Raw genomic sequence first — 23,917 nt, 5'->3', positions numbered from 1 at the left:
CAAGCATCCTCTGTGAGGAGGTCTGTACATTCTTCCCACGTGCTCGTGGGTTTCCTCCTGGTGCTCAGATTTCCTCCCATAGTCCAAAGACGCACTGGTTAGCAGGTTAATTGGTCACTGTAAATTGTCCGGTACTCAGGCCCGGGTTAGATCAGTGGGTTGCTGGGCCAGATAAGCCTGTCTCATGTTGTATTTCTAAACAAAATTAATTAACTAAATCATCAGGTGAATCAGTGATCCTCACCACCCAGGTCATCCTCTCTTCTCACTGCTGCCATCAGGAAAGAGGTACAGGAGCCTCAGGACCCACACCACCAGGTTCAGGAACAGTTACTACCCCGCAACCATCAGGCTGTTGAACAAAAGGGGTTAGCTACACTCATTTAAGGACTCTGTTATATTGTTCTTTCATGTTGGTTATATATTGCTATTTATTTATTCTCTGCATTTGCAATTTATTCACAGTTTACAGTTCCTGATATTTACAGTTTACAGTTACCGTTCTATAGATTTGCTATGTATGCCCACAGAAAAAGAATCTCAGGGTTGTATGTGGTGATGTGTATGTACTTTGATAATAAATTTCACTTTGAACTTTGAAATAAATAAGAACAGCTGGTCACAGACAATGGTGGTGTAACAATATTCATTTTTATTCCTGGATGTTTGTGACCTTTTGATTACAGGAAGTTGTTAACAAAGTTCTTGTGCACAGAAAAAAAAGCCTTTGACTGTTTTGTTCTGATCACTTTGTCAGAGTCAAGAGGAGATGGTGGGTGACTGAAGAAGAGTTAATAATCTCCAGCACATTCCCTTGTTGTCAGAGGATGGGATCAGTCAGGATGAGGTTCACCTGGGGAGAAACTCTCACCACCCTCAGAGAAGATTCACGAGAATGGTCCTGGTAATGAAAGGGTTAACATATCGGGAGCGTTTGGTGGCTCAGGGCCTCGACGCAGTGTTTAGAAAAATGATGGGAGGTCTCATTGAAACCTATTGAATACTGAAAGGCCGAGATAGAGTGGACATGGAGAGGATGTTTCTTACACTGGGGGAGTCTAGGACCCGAGGGCACAGCCTCAGAATCGAGGGACGTCCATTTAGAACAGAGATGAGGAGGAAATTTCTTTAGCCAGAGGGTGGTGAATCTGAGGAATTCATTGACACTGATGTCTGTGGAGGCTGAGTCATTGGGTATGTTTAAAGCAGAGGTTGATAGGTTCTCGATTAGGCAGGGCGTCAAAGGTTACGGGGAGAAGGCAGGAGAATGGGGTTGAGAGGAATAATAAGTCAGCCATGATGGAATGGCAGAGCAGACTCGGTGGGCTGAATGGCCTAATTCTGCTACAAACTCAGTGGGAAAGCCTGCTTACATTTACCCTGTCTATACCCCTCATAATTCCGTATATCTCTATCAAATCTCCCCTCGTTCTCCTACGCTCCAGGGAATAAAGTCCTAATGTATTCAATCTTTCCCTGTAACTCAGGTTCTCCAGTCCCAGTGACAACTGTCTAAATTTTCTCTGCACTCTTTCAATCTCATTTACATCTTTCCTGTAGGTAGGGGACCAGAAATACACACAATACTCCAAAAGGGCCTCAGCAATGTCTCCAACATAACATGCTGTCAGCAGGGGCATGAGAGAGCTATTAACACTTGCCCATAACTTCAAACAGCATGTCCGCCCAGGTGACCCCCTTATCTCGTCAATACAGACCATCAGGGAGGAGGTACAGGAGCCTGAAGACACACACTCTGTCATTCAGGAACAGCTTCTTCCCCTCCGCCATCAGATTTCTGAACGGACATTGAACCAATCCCGAGCAATACCTAACTATTTTCTCTACTTTTGCACCACTTATTTAATATATTATAAATCTACTTCTTATTGTCGTTTACAGTATATTTAATGTACTGCTGCAAAACAACAGACTTCACGACATCTGCTGGTAGCAGAAGGATCTGGCGGGTGTGGATTGGGACAGGCTGTATTCTGACAAAGAGGTACTTAGAAAGCAGGATGCTGTCAAAAGTGAAACTTTGAGAGTACCGAGCTTGTATGTGTCTGCCAAAATAAAAAGCAAGGATAACAGGTTTAGGGAATGTTTGTTTTTGAAAGATATTGAGGTCCTGATTAAGAGACTAAAAAGGAGGTGCATAGCAGGTATAGGCAGGTAGGAACATGAGGTGCTTATGGAGTACAAGAAATACAAGAGAACAATTAAGAAATAAATCAGGATGGCTAAAAGAAGGCATGAGGTTGCCCTAGGTGAGGGAGAATCCTAAAGGATTCCGCAGCTATGTTCAGAGCAAAAGGGTTGAGAGGGACAAAATTGGTCTTCCGGAAGACCAGAGTGGAAACCTATGCATGGAGCCAAAAGAGACGGGGGGATCTTAAATGTATTTTTTTGCATTTGTTTTTACTTGGAAAACTAACAGTCCATAGAAGTGAGGCAAAGCAGCAGCGAGGTCATGGACCCTACGCAGATTACAGGTGAGGAGGTGTTTGCTACCCTGGGCAAACCATGGCCTGACAAGGTGTTCCCTCAGACCCTACAGCAGACAAATGCAGAAATTGCTGGGGCCCTAGTAGAGATATTTAAATCATCCTTAGTGACAGGAGAGGTACCAGAGAAATGGAGGATAGCTAATGTTGTTCCGCTGTTTAAGAAAGGCTCTAAACATAAACCAGGAAATTATAGCCAGTAAGCATGACATCAATTGTTGGAAAGTTATTGAGAGGTCTTCTAAGGGACCCGATATATGAGTATTTGGCTTCCCCCAGCCGTGTTGGACCCCACCATGCCCCCGGATCCGGGAGGGGATGTTGAGAGGCTGGGTCTGGACCTGTGCAACCCCCTACTCACCTAAAATCCATTCACACACACGCTGTTCCTTTCTGAGGAGTGGGGTCAACCCCACTAACTGATCGAAAGGAACCATCATCATCCTATGGGATGGATAGCCAGAGAGAGAGATTCAGACAGACAGGGACTGATTAGTATTCGGATGGACGGGGTCAACATTGCTTTGTGCGTCATTAGTCATGTCTAACCAACCTTGTAGAGTTTTTCCAAGGAAATTACCAGGAAAGCTGATGGAGGCAAGGAAGTGGACTATAGCAAGGTACTTGGCAAGGTCCCACATGGGAAATTGAACAGGAAGGTTCAGTCGCATGGCATTCAGTAAATTGGATTATACATTGGTTGCCTCTCTGACTGGAGGCCTGTGACTAGTGGATTGCTGCAGGGATCGATGCTGGGTCAGTTGTTGTTTGTCATCTGTACCAATGATAATGTGGTTAACTGCAGATGACATCAAGATTGGGGGTTGGTCTTACACAGTGAATGAAAGGACACTGAGGAGTGCAGTAGAACAAAGGATCTGGGACATTTTCCACTGAGGTTGGGTGGGACTACAACTAGAGGTCATGGGTTAAGGGTGAAAGGTGAAACGTTTAAGGGAAACTTCACTGAGAGGGTTGTGAGAGTGTGGAATGGGCTGACAGTGCAAGTGAAGCATGCGAGCTCGATTTCAACGTTTAACAGAAGTCTGGATAAGTACATGGATGGTAGGGATATGGAGGGCTATGGACCCAGTGCAAATCGATGGGAGAAGGCAGTTTAAATGGTTTGGTATGGACTAGATGGGCCAAAGGGCCTGTTTCTCTGCTGTACTTTTCTATGACTCTATGTCTATCAACCGGACTCTGATTCTGATCTTGGTGACTGATGGGGCAACGTTCAAATGGACTCCTCCTACCCCAGTGATTACGTGCTTGTGATTGAAGATGATAACATTGGTCACTGATCACGAACGGATTAGGCCGGCCGTTTTGTGGCGTGGGGTTCAGACAAAACTGGGTCACGGAGGCTGTCAGTTCGGGAACGGTCACACGGTCTCTCTCTGCAGGGCTCGATCGAGCATGGCCTCATCCTCCACCCTGTGGGGGAGAGTGACCCTCAGGCGGTCGTTCTCCCTCATCGTCCTGCGGATAGTCTGGTAGGCACTGAGGCTGCCAGACCAGCAGCGGCGTGAAACCTGCAGTACCGAGAAAGAAACATTCAAGATTGTTCAACGTCATTTCCAGTACACAAGTGTAATGGAGAATGACATAATTTTTACTCCAGATCCGACGCAGCACAAAAAAACACAATAATTTTAAAAACACATAAGATAGCTTATATACATAAATTGTATGCCCATAAAATGACTCTAGGCACAGGGGTGTCTGTACATAAGGTGACTCTGACTGGAAATGGTTGGGGTGGGTTAGTGGGTGGAGATGTTGATCAGTCTCACTGCTTGGGTTGTTGGAATGCAAACGAGATGGCTTTCTTGAACAGCATGTTTCTGAACCTACAAGGGAATGTGCTATCTTGGTTCTGGTCCCATGCAATGAGACAGGTAAAATTAGCAATCTTGTAGTTAGCGATCCCCTTGGAAAAAGTGATCATGGTATGGCTGAGTTTCTCATACAGATGGAGGGTGCAATAGTTCGATCTAAAACCAGTGTATTATGCATAAACAATGGGATGAGGGAGGAGTTGGATAGGGTAGACTGGGAACACAGACTATATGTTGGGACGGTTGAGAAACAGTGGAAGACTTTCAAAGATATTTTTCACGGTGCTCAACAAAAGTATATTCCAGTTAAAAACAAGGACAGTAAGGATGGGGAGAACCAGCCATGGATAACTAAGGAAATAAACGAAGGCATCAAACTAAAAGCTTGTGCATACAAAGTCACCAAGAGTAGTGGGAAATTGGAAGATCGGGAAAACTTCAAAAAGCAACAAAGAACCACTAAGCAAGCAATAGAGAAAGGGAAGATAGTTAATGAAAATAAACTAGCACAAAATATAAAAATGGACAGTAAAAGTTTATAATAATTATATAAAGTGGAAAAGGATGGCCAAAGTGAATGTAGGTCCATTGGAGGACAAGAAGGGAGACTTGATGTTGCGTAATGAGGAAATGGCCGAAGTATTTGTGTGGTCTTCACGGTGGAGGACACATCTAACATGCCAAAGAGAGATGATATAGATGCGATGGGAGGTGAGGACATCGATACAATAGCTATCACTGAAGAGGTAGTGCTGAGCAAACTTGTGGGTCTGAAGATAGACAAGTCCCTGGTCCTGACTGAATGCATCCCAGGGTACTGAAAGAAATGGCAGAAGTTGTAGTACAGGCTTTGGTGATAATTTACCAAAATTCTCTGTACTGTGGGCAGGTCCCAGTGGATTGGAAGATGGCGAATGTCACAGCACTGTTCAAAAAAGAATGTAGGCAGAAGGCAGGTAACCATAGGCTAGTTAATTTAACATCTGTAGTTGGGAAAATGCTTGAAGCTTTCATTAGAGAAGAAATAGTGAGGCATCTGGAAAGAAATGGATCCAAAAAGCAGACGCAGCATGGATTTGGCAAAGGCAGGTCCTGTTTGACAAACTTACTGGAGTTCTTTGAGGATATAGTGAGCACAGTGGATAGAGGGGAACAGATGGACGTTATTTACTTGGATTTCCAGAAGGCATTCAATAAGGTGCCACATAAAAGACTTATCCACAAGATAGAGTTGGTAGTGATGTATTAGTATGGATAGAGGATTGGTTAACCAATAGAAAGTAAAGAGTTGGGATACATGGGTATTACTCTGGTTGGCAATCGGTGGTGACTGATGTGCCACAGGAGTTGGTGCTGGGCCTACAACTGTTCACAATATACATTAACGATCCGGAAGAGGGGACCGAGTGTAATGTATCTAAGTTGGCTGATGACACTAAACTGAGTGGAAAAGCAAATGTTGCAGAACATACAGAGGGTCTGCAGAGAGATATAGATAGGTTAATCAAGTGGACAAGGGTCTGGCAGATGGAGTACAATGTTGGTGAATACAAGGTAATCCACTTTGAAAGGAAAATGGAAGATCAAATTATTATTTAAATGGTAAAAGATTGCAGCACGCTGCTGTGTAGAGGGATTTGGGAGTGCTTGTGCATGAGTCACAAAAGGTTGGTTTGCAGGTGCAGTAGGTTATCAAGGTAGCAAATGGAATGTTGGCCTTCATTGCGAGAGGGATTGAATTTAAGAGCAGGGAGGTCGTGCTGCAATTATACAGGGTACTGGTGAGGCCGCACCTGGAGTACTGTGTGCAGTTCTGGTCTCCTTACTTGAGGAAGGATATTCTGGCTTTGGAGACGGTGCAGAGGAGGTTCACCAGGTTGATTCCAGAGATGAGGGGGTTAACCTATGAGGACAGATTGACTCACCTGGGACTGTACTCACTGGAAGTTAGAAGAATGAGAGGAGATCTTACAGAAACATACAAAATTACGAAAGAAGTAGATAAGATAGAGGCAGGAAAGTTGTTTCCATCAGTCGGTGAGACTAGAACGAGGGGACATTGTCTCAAGATTCGGGGGAGTAGATTTAGGACGGAGGTGAGGAGGAACTGCTTTTCCCAGAGGGTGGTGAATCTGTGGAATTCTCTCCCAATGAAGCAGTGGAGGCTACCTCAGTAAATATATTTAAGACAAGGTTGAATAGGTTTTTGCATAGTAGGGGAATCAAGGGTTATGGGGAAAAGGCAGGTTGGTGGAGATCAGCCATGACCTTATTGAATGGTGGAGCAGGCTTGACGGGCCAGATGGCCGACTCCTGCTCCTATTTCTTATGTTCTTGAGGAAAGCAGCTGTTTTTGAGTCTGGTGGTCCAGGTGTGGCTGCTACTTGGCCTCCTCCCTGATGGGAGTGGGACAAACAGTCCATGAGTGAGTTACATCATTGCAGGAACTTCAATGGGCCCCACTGAAAACCCAGCGAACAGCTTGGGGCTCTCTCCAGCGCTATCAGCAGTACAGCCCATCATGTCTCTGCTGACCGCAGTACCCATCTGACTAACCCCATCTGCTTGCACGTGGCCTGTATCCCTCCAGTTCCTCCAGGGGCAACGTGGTAGGGTAGCAGAGTTCAAATGCTCAAAGCTGAAAGTAAATTTATTCTCAAGGTACATACACGTCACCATATAGAACCCCAAGATTCGTTTTCCTGTAGGTAAAGTCAGTAAGCACAAAGAAATACAATACAATCAATGAAAGTCCACATCCAACAGGACAAACAAACAACCAATGTGCAAAAAACAGCAGTGAACAAATACTAAAAGATAAAAAAAAAGGAAAATAATCTAAATAAATAAATACAGAGAACACGAGACAGCAAAAGTGAGCTAGTCCATGGGCTGGGGGAACAGCTCAGTGACGGGGCAAGTGAAGTTGAGTGAAGTTATCCCCTCTGGGTCAAGACCCCAATGGTTGAGGGGTAGTAACTGAACCCGCTGGAGTACTCCCGAGGACACAGCGTGAAGAGGATGAGACAGAGGAGCAGATGGGGGAGGACGGGGAGGGTTTCCCCCCTGGAGCTACCGTGATCTGGGACACAGTGTCTGAAAGCGCATTGGAAGTGGATTCAACAAGAGTTTCCACAGCGAATAGGAGAAATATACAGGTAAAGATTAGCTTTATTTGTCACAAACCTTGAAACATGATATAGTGTCATTTTGTGTCAATGACCACCACGGTCTGAGGGTGCGCTGGGGGCAGCCCGCAAGCGTGGCCGTGCTTCCAGCACCAACACGATATGTCTACAGCTGACTGACTCTAACCCGTACGCCTTTGGAATGTGGGAGGAAACCAGAGCACCCGGAGAAAACACAGGCCGTCACGGGGAGAACATACAAACTTACAGAGAGTGGCGGGATTTGAACCATGAAATTCCAGTCACTGGCGCTGTAAAGTGTTACACTAACCACTACGCCAGCCCACCACCCCGAACCCGGGCGGTCAGCAGGGAGCAGACAAGTGTGACTCATTAGAGAGCTCACTTCATGAGCCACTCCACTCCAACGGGCAGATGCAAATACTTCCTAAGTTCAAGCACCCTGTTTCCGCAGAAGTGGAAAAAGAAGAGGACACAGAACTGAAAAATATCTGTCACTCACCCCATTGGACACATCCCAGTTTAGCATCACCTTCGCCCGCTCCTCAGCATCCTTGGAACCATCGAGCACCAGCCCAAACCCTCCATTCACTGCCTCTCCCCTGTGTATCAGGAAGAAAGTTGTGAACCCGTGAAGATCTCCCCCCACACTGACTCATCACACACTCCCTCTAAACTGTCCCATCACACACTCCCTCCACACCGTCCCATCACACACTCCCCCACACTGTCCCATCACACACTCCCTCCACACTGTCCCATCACACACTCCCTCCACACCGTCCCATCACACACTCCCCCACACCGTCCCATCACACACTCCCTCTACACTGTCCCATCACGCACTCCCTCCACACCGTCCCATCACACACTCCCCCACACTGTCCCATCACACACTCCCCCACACCGTCCCATCACACACTCCCTCCACACCGTCCCATCACACACTCCCCCACACCGTCCCATCACACACTCCCTCCACACCGACCCATCACACACTCCCTCCACACCGTCCCATCACACACTCCCTCCACACCGTCCCTACACCGTCCCATCACACACTCCCTCCACACTGACCCATCACACACTCCCCCTACACTGACCGATCACACACTCCCTCCACATCGTCCCATCACGCACTCCCTCCACATCATCCCATCACACACTCCCTCCACACCGACCCATCACACACTCCCTCCACACCGTCCCATCGCACACTCCCTCCACACCGACCCATCGCACACTCCCTCCACACCGGCCCATCGCACACTCCCTCCACACCATCCCATCGCACACTCCCTCCACACCGTCCCATCGCACACTCCCTCCACACTGTCCCACCACACACTCCCAAGGTCAGACACAGAGTGAAGCTCCCTCCCTACCGTCCCATCACACACTCCCGGGGTCAGACACAGAGTGAAGCTCCCTCCACACCGTCCCATCACACACTCCCAGGGTCAGACATGGGATTAGATCCAGATATCGAACCTAACCTTCTGTCATACTGGATCTGAAGCTTGGCGATGAACCTGCTCAGGTGTCAGGTCTCTCGATGGGAGAGCATTTTAGAGATAGTGAGCACAACTCACTAATATTCACCATGATGTAGGAAGAGGATAGGAAGAGTCGGTTTGGGAAAGTGTTTAATTGGGAGATGGGGAATCAGAATGCTATTACGCATGAGCTGAGGAGCATAAATTATGAACAGATGTACTTGGGGAAATGGACAGTGGAAATGTGGAGGTTGTTTTAATCAGGTGAGGTGAGAGAAGGAAAGGAGGAACTCTTGTAAAATTATTCTGCTCTTCAAACTTCAAAGTTCTTTTCACCCTCACTAGCCACTGAACTTGTACCAGATAACTGGAGGGTGAAAAATTGTTACTCTTTTGCTCAAGAAAGGTAGTAGTGATAGGTCTGGGTGGATTCAATAGGCCATTTAAGAGACTCTTAGACAGGCACATGGATGAAAGAGAAATGAAAGGTTATGGGCTGTGTAGGTGGGATGGTCTTGGAGTAAGTGAAAAGGTTGGCACAACATCGTGGGCCGAAAGGCCTGTACTGTGTTGTAATGTTCTGTGTTCTACATAACCTGTTTACAACCGTCTGTCACTGTACAGCTTCCATTAACCACAGCCCAATGGCACACCCCGCTCTGGGTGCCACACTCACCAGCCAACGCCCCCTCCGTTGTGCAGGGACACCCACGTCGCTCCTCGAACAGAATCACCAACAAAATTCTGTACCGCCATGTCTGGGGAAGGAGAGAGCACAGCCGTGGTTAGTAACCGGACCATCCCTCAGCCAGTCAGGTCAGACAGGCATCTTGCAGTGTAAGTCCATAGGCTGCTGAAAATGGGAACACACGTAGTGTCAGCAACACACACAGAACACTGGAGGAACACAAATAAACACTCAGCATTGGTGTGTGTGTGTGTGTGTGTGTGTGTGTGTGTGTGTGTGTGTGTCTGTGTGTCTGTGTGTGTCTGTGTGTGTGTGTGTCTGTGTGTGTGTGTGTCTGTGTGTGTGTCTGTGTGTGCGTGTGTGTTGCTCAAGATTTCCAGCTCCTGCAGAATCTCCTGTAACTCAATCATACGAGTGGAGAGGGGTAAAGAGGCCTTCAGCTGTCGAGCCACTGAGCACGGAGTCAGGAAGCCATGTTACACTGGTATAAAACTTCAGTCAGGCAATGCAGCAGAGAGGAGGTTGGCAGCAGTGAGGTGATTAATACTAGGAAGAGTGCGATTAAGTAGAGAGGGAGGGGAAAGAGGGAGGTGGGGAGAAAGGGATCAGGAGAGAGAGTGGGGGTAGGGGTGAGGGAGGAAGTGGAGGGGGGAAGGGTGAGTGGAAAGGGTGAAGGGGAAGGAGTGAGGGGGGCAGGGGTGAGGGGGCAGGGGTGAGTGGAAAGGGGTGAGTGGAAAGGGTGAGGGGGAAGGGGTGAGGGGGTAGGGGTGAGGGGGTAGAGGTGAGGGGCGAAGGGGTGAGGGGGAGGAGGAGGGGGAGGGGGAAAGGAGAGAGAGAAAAGGGGTGAGGGGGGAGGGGGGAGAGAGAGTCTGTACATCTGTCAGTCGTACAGTGGTCTGGCCACTCATCGTGGGGCCTGGGAGGATGGGTACAGACCTGCACAAAATGCTGATCCATCGTAGATGTTGGAAGTTTCCCTGAACGGGCTGTCTGTTCCACTCACGTCATGGTGGTCTCGGCTGATCACCACAGGAGCCTGCGGAGTTGAAGAGATCCCATTAGAGGAGATAACTCACTCTCACTGATGGCCAGATGTCATGGAGGGATCTCGTTGAGAGTTACTACGACAGCTGAGATGTGAGAGGTGGGAGGGGGAGGAGGGGAGGGGAGGGGGAGGAGATGAAGAGGAGGGAGGAGGGAGGAGGCCACGGATCGGACAGGGGAGGTGAGGGAGAGATGGAAAGGGAGAGAAGGATGTTGAGGAATGCAGAGGGAGGGATGAGACGAATCCCTTGGGGGTGTTACTGGAACTGAGGGCTGGAGTTACTAGGAGAGACTGGATAGACTGGGACCGTTTTCCCTGAAGGGTAGGAGGCTGAGGGGTGACCTTAGATTTGTAGCATGAAGGGGAGGGGGGTGTATACAACCCTTACCCCAAGGCAGCAGAGTCTAAAGCTAGAGAGCACAGGTTTAAGGTGAGATGGAAAAGATTTATAAAGGACCTGAGGGGCAACTTTTTCCACAGGGAGGCTGGTTAGTGAATGGAACGAGTTGCCAGAAGAAGCCATACAGTGAAGCACAATCATAATGTTTAAAAGTCGCTTGGACATGTAGATGGATTGGAAAAGTTTTAAAGATTAACTTTATTTGTTACATGGTCATCAAAATGTAAAGTGGCAGGATGGAGATGCGTCTCTATCAAAGGAGGTGTAAGGTGCTCCTTCCCTCTGCTAGCCTGCAGGTCACCCTCGGGCAAGGTGTAGCACCTGCTTAGCCACCCCTACCCCTGAACAGTATTGACAATGGCTGGGGTCACCAATCTTGTAAAGACACTGCCCAGAAGAAGGCAATGGCAAACCACTTCTGTAGAAAAAATTGCCAAGAACATTCATGGTCAACAGATGGGAAACCATGATCGCCCACGTGATATGACATGGCACATCAATGATGATGATGACATCGAGTATCCAGTGAAACGCCTCGTGTGTGTTAAATTAAATCAGTGAGGATTGCACTGGGCAGACTGCGAGTGCCATCACATTTCTGGTACCAACAGTACATCTTTGGAATGTGGGAGGAAACCAGAGGAAACCCACGCGGCTACAGGGAGAACGTACAAACTCCTTACAAATGGTGGCGCTAACCACTACGTGACTGTACTGGCCTCGTTTAGAGGGAAATGAGTTAAGTGTGGGCAAAGGGGACTAGCTCGGATAGATATTGGCCAGCATTGAAAAGATGGGCCAAAGGGCCTGTTTTCTGTGCTGTAACTCTACTATTCATTCTGTGAGCTTTATGCGGGCAGGGTCTTTCATTGCACTGGTGTGTGTGACAGTATATGAAGCTGCCTGGGAGGTGGTCAGGGACCGGGGGGGGGGGGAGGGGAGAGGGAACGTCGACTCAGACCATGAGAGGCCTGCGTCGGGCATTTTCATGCCCAGGCACAGACAAGGCACAAGGCACAGATTGGAAGTTGTGTGGGGCGCCACTCCTCACACAGACTAGAGAATTGTGTGGTTAAGTGCCTTGCTCAAGGGCACAAACATGCTGGCACAGAATCACTAGACGAACGCCTTAACCTCTTGGCCATGTGCCCAGAGAGGACAGAGGGAGAACGTTTCTCTGGAGCAGGAGGCTGTGACCTGGGACCTCCTGTCTGGAAGTATGGGGGTGGGGGGAGGGCAAAATTCAACAGGGAGGCCTTCCACAAGGACCCTGGAGGAGGCAACACATTCTTGTCGATAGGGAGAGAAAAATGAAGAATGGGAATTGGAATCAGAATCACGTTTAACACTGTGTGTGGCGAAACTTCTTGTTACACGGGTAATTTGCAATATATAATAATAGAGAAGCTATAGATTCAGTGAGTATATATAAAATATTATATAGGTAGTGTGAAATGAGAGTGAGAAAATGAGGTGGTGTTCATGGGTTCACTGTGCATTCTGATGGGCTCAGCGTGCATTCCGAAATCTGATGGCGGAGGGGAAGGAGCTGAGTGTGAGTGTCATTCTGCAAAACGCAGCCCTACGCACGATCTTACCTTGAGCCTGCTCGCAGCCACAGCTTGGTTGATCGCTAGGGCAATGGCAATTCGGCCCCTCTGGTCTGAGTATAGAATGCGAGCTTGAGATCCGACCACCTGCGGGGAAGAGAGGGTGGGGGGGTGCCGAGGGGCAGGTAGCTTGCTTATTCTGAGCTACAGTGAAACACGTTCATTCCCTTCATGCAGATCACAGTGCAACGAGGTAGACAGAGGAACAAGTAACAGAATGAAGAATCAAGTGCAGATGCAAGACAGACCGGATGCTGGAAGCTTTCAGCAGCACACACAGATTGCTGGAGGTCAGGCCCAACCAAGGCTCTCAGACCAAAACATCACCGTCACCTGCCTAGTGACGGAGCATTCACCTGTTCAGTGGTAACTCTGGGCAGGATGTCAGAGATCATTATTTTTAAACACAGAGTGGTGGGGGTGTGGGACACACTGCTGGGGGTGGTGTAGAGGCAGATACATTAGGGATATTTAATAGTCATATGGATGATAGAAAATGGAGGCTGTGTAGGAGAGAAGGGTTACAATCTTGGAGTAGGCTAAACCATAACATCATAAGATGTAGGAGCAGAATTGGGCCATTTGGCCCATCGAGTCTGCTCCCCCATTTCATCATGGTTGATCCATTTCCCACTCAGCCTCAATCCTGCCTTCTGCACGTATCCGTTCATCCCCTGTCTAATCAACCTTCATCTTGTTGAGTGAAGTTATCCCCTCTTGTTCAATGATCGGGCTCTTGGACCCCAGCTTTATTCACCCCATCATTGAACTGAACTGTTCCTACAACTTATCGACTCACTTCCAAGGACTCCTCATCTGATGTTCTCAACATTTGTTGCTTATCTAGCTATCTATTCATTTATTTTTTTTAATTTTTACAGTATATCAATAATAATAAAAAAAACAAAATGTTAAAGCTTTTTTTAATGGAAAAAAGAAAGAAAAAACGAATCCCTACTAACTAAAACAAAAAAACCCTAATAACAAAAAAAATTTTTTTAAATTCTTTTTGTTGTCTTTTGCACAGTGGTCATTTGTCCATCCTGCTGTGCGCGTGGCCTTTTATCGATTCCATTGTATTTCTTTGTATTTTCTGTGAATGCCCTCAAGAAAATGAATCTCTATATTTTGATAATATACTTACTTTGAACTCTGAATATTGTTTCTCAGTATATATATTTAAGGCAAGATTGGATAGATTATTGCAGAGTAAGGGAATTAAGGGTTATGGGGAAAAGGCAGGTAGATGGAGCTGAGTTTACGGACAGATCAGCCATGATCTTATTGAATGACGGGGCAGGCTCGATGGGCCGGATGGCCGACTCCTGCTCCTATTTCTTATGAAATTATGTTCTTCTGAATAGAGGCTGGTGACGAGTGGCGTACCACAGGGGTCAGAGTGTTGCTCATTATTTATACAAATGAATGGAGGTGAATGCCCAAGGCTTGATCAGTAAGTTTGTGGGGTCATTGACAGTGAAGAAGCTCGTCATAGATTACTAGTGGGGGGGGGGGTCTTCATCATTTTGGAAAATGCTCCAAGAACAGCAAATGGATTTTAATACAGACAAGTGTGAAGTGATGCATTTTGGAATGTTTAACTTATAGAATGAGTGGTCGGGCACTAGGGAGGGGGATGGAACAGAGGGACGAAGGAGTACGGTTGCATTGTTTGTTGAAGACAGCAGACAGGATGGTGAAAAAGGCCTTTAGCTCACAGGCCCTCATCAGTCAGGACACTGATTAAACGAGTTGGGACATTATGGAGCAGTTGTACAAGCTGGTGAGTCTGCACTTGGAAAAACCAAGATTTTTACTCCTGATGTACGTGGAGGATGTAGGAAAGTCAATTCGTTCATTCAGTTTGGTCCCCTGTTATCGGAAAGGTTTGGTTAAACTGGAAAGAGTGAAAAGCGATACGAGAATGCTGCTGGTACTCGACAGCCTGAGTCACAGAGTGAGGTCGGCCACGCTGGGTTTTTATTCCTTGGAACGTAGCAGAAAGAGGAGCAACTTTGCAGGAATGTTTAAAATTATGAGAGGCAGAGATAAAGTGGACAATAACTGGACTCCCCTCTCAGGGTAGGAGTCATAAATTGAAGAGGAGAGGGGATAGATTGAAAAGGGACTCGAGGGGCAATGTTTCCATACAGAAGACGGTGAGTATATGGAACGAACTGCCAAGGAAGTGTTCGAGGCAGTTATGATAGTTTCATTTAAGAAGCAGTTGGAGATGTACGGGGGGGGGGGTAGTGGCTTGGAGATATGGGCTGAACATAAGAAATTAGGATGGGGCGGTGGGGCACTGTGCTCAGCATGGACCCGGTGGGCCGAAAGGCCTGTATCCATACTGTCTTGCTCCGTGATTCTATGTGACTCTAAATCTCTTCTGCCTAAAGATGGTCCATCGCTCTCCATTCCCTGTACGCGGTCCGTCGCTCTCCATTCCCTGTATGCGGTCCGTCTCTCTCCATTCCCTGTACGTGGTCCGACTCTCTCCATTCCCTGTACGCGGTCCGACTCTCTCCATTCCCTCTATCATAAACACCTTTAAACACCTCTATCACATCATCTCCATTGTCTGTCCTCTATTGTAAATTTTCTGTGTATTTTCAATCTTATTTACATCTATCCTGTATGGAGCTGACCAAAGCTGCACATAATATTCCATATTAGGCCTCACCAACATCTTATAGAACTTCACCTTTACAACTAAAATATAAAAACTGTATGTATGTAGGTTGACGGATCCGTTGCCCAGGGACTCCCTGTGTGTTTCTGTGTCTGGAACGGGGATTGGTACATCTACAGCTCCAGTCTCCACTTGCCCATCAACCCCACCACTCCATGCTCTGTCGGAAGAAACCTGTCCCTTCATCTGCTGACACTTGGTACAGGAATGGACAACACCTCTGTGTGATGGAACGGTGTGGAGGGAGCTTCACTCTGTGTCTGACCCCGGGAGTGTGTGATGGGACGGTGTGGAGGGAGCTTCACTCTGTGTCTGACCCTGGGGAGTGTGTGATGGGACGGTGTGGAGGGAGCTTCACTCTGTGTCTGACCCCGGGAGTGTGTGATGGGACGGTGTGGAGGGAGCTTCACTCTGTGTCTGACCCCGGGAGTGTGTGATGGGACGGTGTGGAGGGAGATTCACTCTGTGTCTGATCCCGGGAGTGTGCGATGGGACGGTGTGGAGGGAGTTTCACTCTGTGTCTGACCCCGGGAGTGTGCGATGGGACGGTGTGGAGGGAGTTTCACTCTGTGTCTGACCCCGGGAGTGTGCGATGGGACGGTGTGGAGGGAGCTTCACTCTGTGTCTGACCCCGGGAGTGTGTGATGGGACGGTGTGGAGGGAGTTTCACTCTCTGTCTGACCCCGGGAGTGTGTGATGGGACGGTGTGGAGGGAGTTTCACTCTCTGTCTGACCCCGGGAGTGTGTGATGGGACGGTGTGGAGGGAGCTTCACTCTGTGTCTGACCCCGGGAGTGTGTGATGGGACGGTGTGGAGGGAGTTTCACCCTGTGTCTGACCCCGGGAGTGTGTGATGGGACGGTGTGGAGGGAGTTTCACCCTGTGTCTGACCCCGGGAGTGTGTGATGGGACGGTGTGGAGGGAGTTTCACCCTGTGTCTGACCCCGGGAGTGTGTGATGGGACGGTGTGGAGGGAGTTTCACACTGTGTCTGACCCCGGGAGTGCGTGATGGGACGGTGTGGAGGGAGTTTCACTCTCTGTCTGACCCCGGGAGTGCGTGATGGGACGGTGTGGAGGGAGCTTCACTCTCTGTCTGACCCCGGGAGTGCGTGATGGGACGGTGTGGAGGGAGTTTCACTCTGTGTCTGACCCCGGGAGTGTGCGATGGGACGGTGTGGAGGGAGTTTCACTCTGTGTCTGACCCCGGGAGTGTGTGATGGGACGGTGTGGAGGGAGTTTCACCCTGTGTCTGACCCCGGGAGTGCGTGATGGGACGGTGTGGAGGGAGTTTCACTCTCTGTCTGACCCCGGGAGTGCGTGATGGGACCGTGTGGAGGGAGCTTCACTCTCTGTCTGACCCCGGGAGTGCGTGATGGGACGGTGTGGAGGGAGTTTCACTCTGTGTCTGACCCCGGGAGTGTGCGATGGGACGGTGTGGAGGGAGTTTCACTCTGTGTCTGACCCCGGGAGTGTGCGATGGGACGGTGTGGAGGGAGTTTCACTCTGTGTCTGACCCCGGGAGTGTGTGATGGGACGGTGTGGAGGGAGTTTCACTCTGTGTCTGACCCCGCGAGTGTGTGATGGGACGGTGTGGAGGGAGCTTCACTCTGTGTCTGACCCCAGGAGTGTGTGATGGGACGGTGTGGAGGGAGTTTCACTCTGTGTCTGACCCCGGGAGTGTGTGATGGGACGGTGTGGAGGGAGTTTCACTCTGTGTCTGACCCCGGGAGTGTGTGATGGGATGGTGTGGAGGGAGCTTCACTCTGTGTCTGACCCTGGGGAGTGTGTGATGGGACGGTGTGGAGGGAGCTTCACTCTGTGTCTGACCCCGGGAGTGTGTGATGGGACGGTGTGGAGGGAGATTCACTCTGTGTCTGACCCCGGGAGTGTGTGATGGGACGGTGTGGAGGGAGATTCACTCTGTGTCTGATCCCGGGAGTGTGCGATGGGACGGTGTGGAGGGAGTTTCACTCTGTGTCTGACCCCGGGAGTGTGCGATGGGACGGTGTGGAGGGAGTTTCACTCTGTGTCTGACCCCGGGAGTGTGTGATGGGACGGTGTGGAGGGAGCTTCACTCTGTGTCTGACCCCGGGAGTGTGTGATGGGACGGTGTGGAGGGAGCTTCACTCTGTGTCTGACCCTGGGGAGTGTGTGATGGGACAGTGTGGAGGGAGCTTCACTCTGTGTCTGACCCCGGGAGTGTGTGATGGGACGGTGTGGAGGGAGCTTCACTCTGTGTCTGACCCCGGGAGTGTGTGATGGGACGGTGTGGAGGGAGATTCACTCTGTGTCTGACCCCGGGAGTGTGCGATGGGACGGTGTGGAGGGAGTTTCACTCTGTGTCTGACCCCGGGAGTGTGCGATGGGACGGTGTGGAGGGAGTTTCACTCTGTGTCTGACCCCGGGAGTGTGCGATGGGACGGTGTGGAGGGAGCTTCACTCTGTGTCTGACCCCGGGAGTGTGCGATGGGACGGTGTGGAGGGAGTTTCACTCTCTGTCTGACCCCGGGAGTGTGTGATGGGACGGTGTGGAGGGAGTTTCACTCTCTGTCTGACCCCGGGAGTGTGTGATGGGACGGTGTGGAGGGAGCTTCACTCTCTGTCTGACCCCGGGAGTGTGTGATGGGACGGTGTGGAGGGAGTTTCACCCTGTGTCTGACCCCGGGAGTGTGTGATGGGACGGTGTGGAGGGAGTTTCACCCTGTGTCTGACCCCGGGAGTGTGTGATGGGACGGTGTGGAGGGAGTTTCACCCTGTGTCTGACCCCGGGAGTGTGTGATGGGACGGTGTGGAGGGAGTTTCACCCTGTGTCTGACCCCGGGAGTGCGTGATGGGACGGTGTGGAGGGAGTTTCACTCTCTGTCTGACCCCGGGAGTGCGTGATGGGACGGTGTGGAGGGAGCTTCACTCTCTGTCTGACCCCGGGAGTGCGTGATGGGACGGTGTGGAGGGAGTTTCACTCTGTGTCTGACCCCGGGAGTGTGCGATGGGACGGTGTGGAGGGAGTTTCACTCTGTGTCTGACCCCGGGAGTGTGCGATGGGACGGTGTGGAGGGAGTTTCACTCTGTGTCTGACCCCGGGAGTGTGTGATGGGACGGTGTGGAGGGAGTTTCACTCTGTGTCTGACCCCGGGAGTGTGTGATGGGACGGTGTGGAGGGAGCTTCACTCTGTGTCTGACCCCAGGAGTGTGTGATGGGACGGTGTGGAGGGAGTTTCACTCTGTGTCTGACCCCGGGAGTGTGTGATGGGACGGTGTGGAGGGAGTTTCACTCTGTGTCTGACCCAGGCTCTAATGTACAACTTGCAAAGAAATGTTGGCGAGTTAAGGACACTGCTCTGAACTTCCAGCTGTTTCCTGTGGTCTGTCTGCTTCACTGTTCACTGTCCCCACGGTGACACAGTAATCCCTTGGGTGGTGTCCCAGAGAGGCCCTAGATCCTATCAGCCAGGCAAAGGAGAGGGAAGGAGGAGAGATTGTGAGGTCACGAACCAGCTTGTGTTTGGCAGCCTGTCGTATCCATTTCAGGTTGTCGGAATATTGCTGTTTTACTGCCTTCTCAGTTCCTGCTGAACATAAACACATCGAGCAGTGTTAGAGTGAGATCACAGAACCAGGAGCTGATCTCCCCAAGGAGACACAAAATACTCTGCAGATGCTGTGGTCAAAGCAACACTCACAACACGCTGGAGGAACTCAGCAGGTCGGGCAGCCTCCGTGGAAATGATCGGTCAATGTTTCGGGCCGGGACCCTGTCCTGACGAAGGGTTTCAGCCTGAAACGTTTACTAATCATTTCCACGGATGCTCTCCAAGGAGATGAAGGGAAAATGTCCGATCTGCCCAGTAGATTATTCCCTGTGTGAGCTTTCGGAAGCCACTGTTTTTTTAATTAATATTTTTTTATAAGATTTGTACTTTTGAACAAGCTCATGGATTTTTCACATAAAATGCTGGAGGAGCTCAGTAAGCCAGGCAGCATCTATGGAAAAGAGTAAACAGTCAATGTTTCAAGCCGTGACCAGAGTCCTGTTGAAGGATCGCAGCCCAAAACGTCAGCGTTTACTCTCGTTCATCGATGCTGCCTGGTCTGCTGATTTCCTCCAGATTTTGTGCATGTTGCTTTGATTTCTAACATCTGCAGATTCTCTCTTATTTTTCACAGTCGCTGGCAGAAAGCGGTATAGTAGCAAACTAACAGTTTATCTCTTTTCTCGCTTTTCATTGGTTATGTATTAGCATATTATGCAGGTGATGTCATTGTTTTAATTATGTAGCCTATTAATTCATTCATCACTATCCAAGGAATTTTCTATAAAGGTATAAGATTGTTCAGAAACACTATCTTTATTCTTTTGTCTTACACCCCGTCGCATTAATTCCTCTCTCAGCATCGTTTCCCAGCTCTTTATTGGTTTGCTTAGTATTTATAAGTTAGAAACATAGAAAACCTACAGCACAATACAGGCCCTTCGGCCCACAAAGCTGTGCTAAACATGTACTTACTTTAGAAATTACCTAGGGTTACCCATAGCCCTCTATTTTTCTGAGCTCCATGTACCTATCCAGGAGTCTCTTAAAAGACCCTATTGTATCCACCTCCACCACCATTTCCAGCAGCCCATTCCACACACTCACCACTCTCTGCGTAAACAAATAACCCTGACGTCTTCTCTGTACCTACTTCCAAGCACCTTAAAACAATGCTAGCCATTTCAGCCCTGAGGAAAAAGCCTTTGACTATCCACACGATCAATGCATCTCATACACCTCTATCGGGTCACCTCTCATCCTCCGTCGCTCCAAGGAGAAAAGGCCGAGTTCACTCAACCTATTTATCATAAGGGGGCATTGGGAGTGGACTCAAATGCAAGACACAGACACTGAAGTACTTGCAACACAGAGCGTCATAGGAAGTCATTCCTGCCTGTGGCCATCAAACTTTACAACTCCTCCCTTGGAGGGTCAGACACCCTGAGCCAATAGGCTGGACCAGGACTTATTTCCTGGCATAATTTACATATTACTTTAATTATTTATGGTTTTATTACTATTCAATTATTTATGGAGCAACTGTAACGAAAACCAATTTCCCTCAGGATCATTAAAGTATGACTATGACTATGACTATGGAACAGGACAAGGTCTGTCAGGAAAGCAAGGGGAGTCAGGAAGAAACAACACTGGACATGGACACAGGCCCCGGACAAGGACACCGGGCCTGGGCTAGGACTAAGAGACTAGGAAAGCGAGACCAGGACAAGGAATTTTGAACTAGGAGCCTGGGCTAGGACTCAGAACCAGAGACTGGACAGGGACCCGGAACCTGCATCTTGACTCGGGCTCGGACCCCGGATCTAGGCGAGGACAAGATGAGGCTACAGGACTGGACGTGGAACTCCTGCTCAGGTCAAGGCACATGGACAGGACGAGAACACAAAGCCTCGGCTTGGACTAGACAAGGTTCTCGGACGTGGCTTGGACTGGACAAGGGAACTCCAGCACTGGGCTGGGCAAGGAACTCCAGCACAGGACATGGCTCTTGAACTAGGTTTGGCTCGGCTCTCGGACTCAGCTTGATTAGGCTCTTGGGTGTGGGGCTGGGACCCTTGCTAGGAGCTCAGGGCCAGGATGACTGCCGAGGATACTTGCCTAGGTAAACTGTCAGGGATTCGGATGGGGATTATCCAGCACAGGACGAGAGACTCCAGCACAGGATGAGAACATGAAGCCTTGACTTGGACAGGACTGGAACACAGTGCCTGGAGCTTGGAACACAGAACCGGGACCCCTCCTAGGGAACAGGACAAAGGGCCGGGACTCTTCTAGACACGGAACACTAAACATGAGGACACAAAGAGACAGCTCCAAAGTCAACGATAGATTGTTTCTTATCTTGACGTGTCAAGGCTCCAGTCTCTCTCCGGCGGGTTAACTTGACAGGGAATTCTGACGAAGTGGCAGACAAGGTAGCAGGTGAGGATTCAGAAGGAAGGGGAAAGGAACAGTCCAGCAGGGAATCCTTGGTTTCAGAGGTATTTATGTGCCAGCCCACAATGAGAATCAGGTGCCTCAATTAAGGCACCCAATGGAACAAGGGAAAACAGGAAAACCCGGAATGAGGATCGATGAACCAGACCTTGAACCGGAATGTGGATTTCACGGACCAGACCATGACACTATTCTTATAAGGCATGCTCCCCAATCCAGACAACATCCTTGTAAATCTCCTCTGCACCCTTTCTATAGTTTCCACATCCTTCCCTGTAGTGAGGCGACCAGAACTGAGCACAGTACTCCAAGTGGGGTCTGGCCAGGGTCCTATAAAGCTGTAACATTACCTCTCAGCTCTTAAACTAATCCCACGGTTGATGAAGGCCAATACACCGTATGCCTTCTTAACCACACAGTCAACCTGCACAGCACCTTTGAGTGTCCTATGGACTTGGACCCCAAGGTCCCTCTGATCCTCCACACTGCCAAGAGTCTTACCATTAATACTATATTCTGCCATCATATTTGACCTACCAAAATGAACCACCTCACACTTATCTGGGTTGCACTCCATCTGCCACTTCTCAGCCCAGTTTTGCATCCTATTGATGTCCTGCTGTAACCTCTGACAGCCCTCCACACTATCCAAAACACCCCCAACCTTTGTGTCATCAGCAAATTTACTAACCCATCTCTCCACTTCCTCATCTAGGTCATTTATAAAACAAAGAGAAGGGGTCCCAGAACAGATCCCTGAGGCACACCACTGATCACTGACCTCCATGCAGAATACAACCACTCTTTGCCTTCTGTGGGCAAGCCAGTTCTGGATCCACAAAGCAATGTGCCCTTGGATCCCATGCCTCCTTACTTTCTCAATAAGCCTTGCATGGGGTACCTTATCAAATGCCTTGCTGAAATCCATATACACTACATCTACTGCTCTACCTTCATCAACATGTTTAGTCGCATCCTCAAGAAATTCAGTCAGGCTCGTAACACACAACCTGCCTTTGACAAAGCCATGCTGACTATTCCTAATCATATTATGCCTCTCCAAATGTTCATAAATCCTGCCTCTCAGGATCTTTTCCATCAACTTACCAACCACTGAAGTAAGACTCACTGGTTGATAATTTCCTGGGCTATAATTAACTTGCCTTTGACAATGCCATGTTGACTATTCCTAATCATATTGTGCCTCATATTCATCATGTTATAAGTTTGCTTGTACTCTAAAATAAACTAAGATCTTGGAATTAAGACTGCTCATCATTCCTGACTTCTGGAAGAACCTCAAGGATCAGAAAATAAACAAAGATCCGACAGAGGAGTCAGGAAGCTTCATCCACCAGTGTAAGTAGAAGGGTGTGTTAGTAAGTTTTGCAGATCACGTTAAGGTTGGTGGAGGTGTGGAGAGTGTGACAGGTTGTTGAAGGTTACAATGGGACTGACGGGATGTTCAGCTGGGCTGAGGAGTGGCAGGCGGAGCCCAATCCAGAAAAAAGTGTGAGGCGATGCACTTTGGAAGGTCCAACTTCAAGGCAGAATACAGGATTCTAAATCGCACGGAGGAACGGAGGAACAGAGGCACGGTGGGGTCCATGTCCACAGATCCTCAAAGTTGCTGCACAAGTTGATATGGTTGTTAATACGGTGCATCGGCCTTCATTAGTTGGAGGAATTGAGTTCCAGAAGCGTGTGGTAAAGTTGTAGCTCTATAAAACTCTGCTTAGACAACACTTGGAATATTGTGTTCAGTTCAGGCCACTTCATTATAGTGTTACGTATCCCGTAACTGGGTTGCCAAACCAGCAGAAATGGATCACTCAGTTGGAGTCTGGATTACTAGAACTAAGAAAGTTTTATTAAAGAAACAAGCAACACAGTAATCAAAAGGATAATAAATGCAACAGTTCAGCAATGATAAACACACATGTGCACAGAATTAAGATAACAGCATCAATCAAGCTCTATCGTTGTCTAGGGGTAAATGACCAAATTTCAAAGTGACACAAAAGTTCAGTCCAATTTAGTTCAGTTCGCAGTACTCGTTGCCATGGCGATGGACAACGTGGGGGGAGAGAGAGAGAGAGAGAGAACGTGAACGACTGATCATTCAGAAACGGCTTCCACTCACAGACCGGCGATATGGCTCACAAGCAGCTTTTGGGCAGGTCCTTGGTGATGTCACCTGAGGTCACCGACTGTGACCCCTCCTCCAGATGCGGTCGATCCTCTGCAGTGAACCCGGCACCCAAGCGAGGGTGGACACACACCGGGTTCCCGCTGATTGTACCTTTCCCTCCTGTGCGTTTATGGTCCGATACTTCCCACCAACTCGTGAGTGGCGCACTGCTTCCAGGGTCTCGTTACCTCGGGTGTCGTGTGTGTCCTGCCTTGGCGAACCTGTCCCTTTTTATCCCCCTGCTGGGGTATCGCCTGTCTATCACTTCAAACAGTTCAGGGCTCAAAGGGGGAGCCGCTCCAGACAGC

At 49.0% G+C, this 23,917-nt stretch overlaps 1 protein-coding gene across 2 annotated transcripts in view; it reads right to left on the bottom strand.

The window, feature by feature from the left end:
- Positions 1–632: 632 nt before the first annotated feature.
- The window catches only part of uroc1 (urocanate hydratase 1), a 67,705-nt gene continuing 44,420 nt past the window's right edge, over positions 633–23,917 (bottom strand). The window contains exons 15-20 of one of the 2 annotated variants that reach the window (XM_063068270.1): positions 18,921–18,997; positions 12,725–12,823; positions 10,618–10,717; positions 9,670–9,751; positions 8,000–8,099; positions 633–4,042 (exon numbers count right to left, since the gene is read on the bottom strand). In XM_063068270.1, the coding sequence (XP_062924340.1) occupies positions 3,893–4,042; positions 8,000–8,099; positions 9,670–9,751; positions 10,618–10,717; positions 12,725–12,823; positions 18,921–18,997 (608 nt within the window). In that variant the 3' untranslated portion in view covers positions 633–3,892. The remainder of the gene's footprint in view (positions 4,043–7,999; positions 8,100–9,669; positions 9,752–10,617; positions 10,718–12,724; positions 12,824–18,920; positions 18,998–23,917) is intronic. The other variant, XM_063068271.1, reaches the window with a different exon arrangement.

The sequence above is a fragment of the Mobula hypostoma genome, chromosome 15 (assembly GCF_963921235.1).
Source record: "Mobula hypostoma chromosome 15, sMobHyp1.1, whole genome shotgun sequence".
Lineage (NCBI taxonomy): Eukaryota > Metazoa > Chordata > Chondrichthyes > Myliobatiformes > Myliobatidae > Mobula > Mobula hypostoma.
The sequence above is the reverse complement of the archived record's forward strand: the minus strand, read 5'-3'. Positions and strand labels throughout refer to the sequence as shown.